Source organism: Gymnoscopelus microlampas (genome assembly GCF_963454915.1).
Source record: "Gymnoscopelus microlampas genome assembly, chromosome: 6".
In the NCBI taxonomy this organism is placed as follows: domain Eukaryota; kingdom Metazoa; phylum Chordata; class Actinopteri; order Myctophiformes; family Myctophidae; genus Gymnoscopelus; species Gymnoscopelus microlampas.
Window position 1 is genome coordinate 36882903 of NC_139943.1, and position 2428 is coordinate 36885330.

The 2428-nt window shown below is 52.3% G+C and overlaps 1 protein-coding gene across 1 annotated transcript; it reads right to left on the reverse strand.

Annotated features, from left to right (window-relative positions):
* Nucleotides 1–209: 209 nt before the first annotated feature.
* ascl1b (achaete-scute family bHLH transcription factor 1b) lies at nt 210–1582 on the reverse strand. The gene has a single exon (XM_084059191.1). It carries the CDS (start codon nt 1286–1288, stop codon nt 635–637), a length of 654 nt encoding a protein of 217 aa, XP_083915317.1. The 5' UTR covers nt 1289–1582; the 3' UTR covers nt 210–634.
* Between the last annotated feature and the right edge of the window lie 846 nt (nt 1583–2428).

Sequence of the window (2428 nt, forward strand, 5' to 3'; positions counted from 1 at the left end):
TTGTGCTCTACTACAGTGGTTCTCAACCTTTTCAGGCCGTGAACCCCCAAAATAATCATATTTGAACTGGAGACCCCCAGATAAATATTGTGAAAATAGCAGATCTACAAGCTCACAACGCCTCATAATGCCAGGTGTTGTGAGCTTGTAGATCGGCTATTTTCAAAAGTTTTGCCTCTTTCTTATATTATTTGTCAATTTGACCGATGTTTGACCACTTTTTACAGTTTGTTGATTACTTTTGATGCAGTAATGGTCATTTGTTTTAGGTATTGAAAAGGTATTAAAAGTCCTTCAAATTGTCACTTCACTGTCATCTAGGGACCCCCTCCAAAATCATGTGGGGACTGCCCTGGGGGTCCCGACCCACAGGTTGAGAACCACTGCTCTACTATGTAGCATAGCAACGGCAACCACAGGCGCGCGCGCGTGAGACACACACATACACACCCCAATGCTTTGCTCCAAAGGGGAGGGAGGCAACATCGCTTCCACAGGCAGAGCGCATCAGCGCGCACAGGTGTCTTGCTTTTCTGCAAGATTGATCGAATGCCAAAATGTCTCATTCATCATGTTTTGTTTAGAGTTCGCCTTTACGCACAGAAGCTGCTCTCCAAAATCGATGCTGTCAGGCTCAGTACCTGTCGAACCACGTCGTAAAGTCCAACAGCTCCTGTTCCTCGGAGCTCAGTGGCTCGTAGCTCCCTTCGTCCGACGAGTACGTGGACTGGGGTGACTCGGGGTCGGCGGAGTAGCTGACGCTGTTGCCGTTGGACAGGGTCGGGGACGGCAGCCCGCACTGGAACGCGGCTGACACGGCGTCATGCTCGTCCAGGAGCTGCTGCAAAGCCCTGATATACTCCACCGCCGACCTCAGCGTCTCCACCTTGCTCATCTTCTTATTGGCGGCGCCGTTGGGCACGTGCTGACGCAGCGTCTGGAAGCCCATGTTGACCTGCTTGACCCGGTTCCTCTCCCGCTCGTTCCGCCGGGCCACGGCCACGGGCTGTTGCTGAGGGATGGAGTAGCCGAGCCCGTTGAAGCTCAGCCGCCGCTTGCAGCGCAGCAGCTCCGGCGAGCTGGAGCGCTGTCTCTTCAGCACCTTGCTGTTGGTCTTGCTCTGGCTGTAGACGCCGGCGCCCGCGTTGTTTGGGTGCGCGCTGGAGAGGACGCAGTCCTGCGCTGGGGCGTGCAGGGTGATGGTGGCGCCGCGCCTCTCCGTGAGTCCAAAGGGACAGGCGTTCTGTGCCAGTTGCGTGGTGGTGATGGTGGTGGTAGAGCTTTCCATCTCGTCCGAGTGGGATTCGATCACAGGAGGTTGAGGTTCCTAGTCAAGCTTTGCTACCAGGTAAGCCACCTGTTCAAACCCTCGAATTGAGTAGTATTTGAAGCTCCAATGCGTGGCTATTAGTTTTTGTAGTCCTATAGTGACGCATTAGGGAGTGAAAATGACAGAGCGGCAATCTGTGAGAATGTGTTGGCAATTCACAGCTCTCGTGTCCTTCGCGTGGGGGCCGTGCGTGTGGCTGCAGCTGGAGCGCGCTGTGGATAACTAGGGTACCAAGAAGTCTCTGTTGACTGCGCTTTGCTTTACTCCACGAGCCGATCTGACCCAAACTTTGGCAGCACTCCTCTTTTTCAACACGCGCCCCACGCGCACCCCCCTCCCCTTTGGAGACGCACGCTTCGCCGCGAGGCCCCGCCCCGCTGTGTGATTCTTCTACTCACCGACTCCCCGAGCCAGGCGCGTGGCTCCGGGAGCTCAATAAACAATCCAGAGCTTTCACTGCGCCAGGAGCACGCGCTGGGCTCATTTACATTCCAATGTCTCTAACTTGAAAGCCCATTGGTCGATTCAAACTGCCTTGCAACCGGGCGAAAAGAAAGAAAGACAGAAAGGGGGAAAAATAGAACAGAGATTGAAAAAAGTGAATGGTTTGGTTCTTTGAAATGCCTTTTGAATTTGACAATGTACCCCTGGCAAGTCTTCAAATTATCAGTCTTCCCCCCCTCCGTCCTTCTCCTCTCGCTCTTTCTTTACAATCACAAATACCAAGGACGCTCTCTCCTGTATCCAGGCTACAGCCTTAGAGGAGAAAATAAATGGCAAGCGTGTCTCTGAGCAGAATAATTGCCAATTATCAAGCTCGCACAGAGACACGATTAATTTAAAGGTAAACATAGTGTTTATGACATGTGGAATGTTTGAAATAGCAGATCACAGCCGTGCGTAATGACCCTTCAAATGAGTGCGCTACAGGTGCACTCTGTCTCCACTTGCCCTCCTCGGCCGGGCCGCAGAGACCCATTCCAACACTGGAAATACAGTTGTCTCTCTGTATATGTCGCCTTTTATTTGCTTAGTAACGTTTCACCCTCTTTATAGTCTAAATAGGCAGGCTATATTTCCAACACTGTCTCACAGTCC

Coding starts and splice junctions, on each gene's coding strand:
- ascl1b (XM_084059191.1), bottom strand. CDS start 1,288: ATGGAAAGCTCTACCACCACCATCACCACCACGCAACTGGCACAGAAC.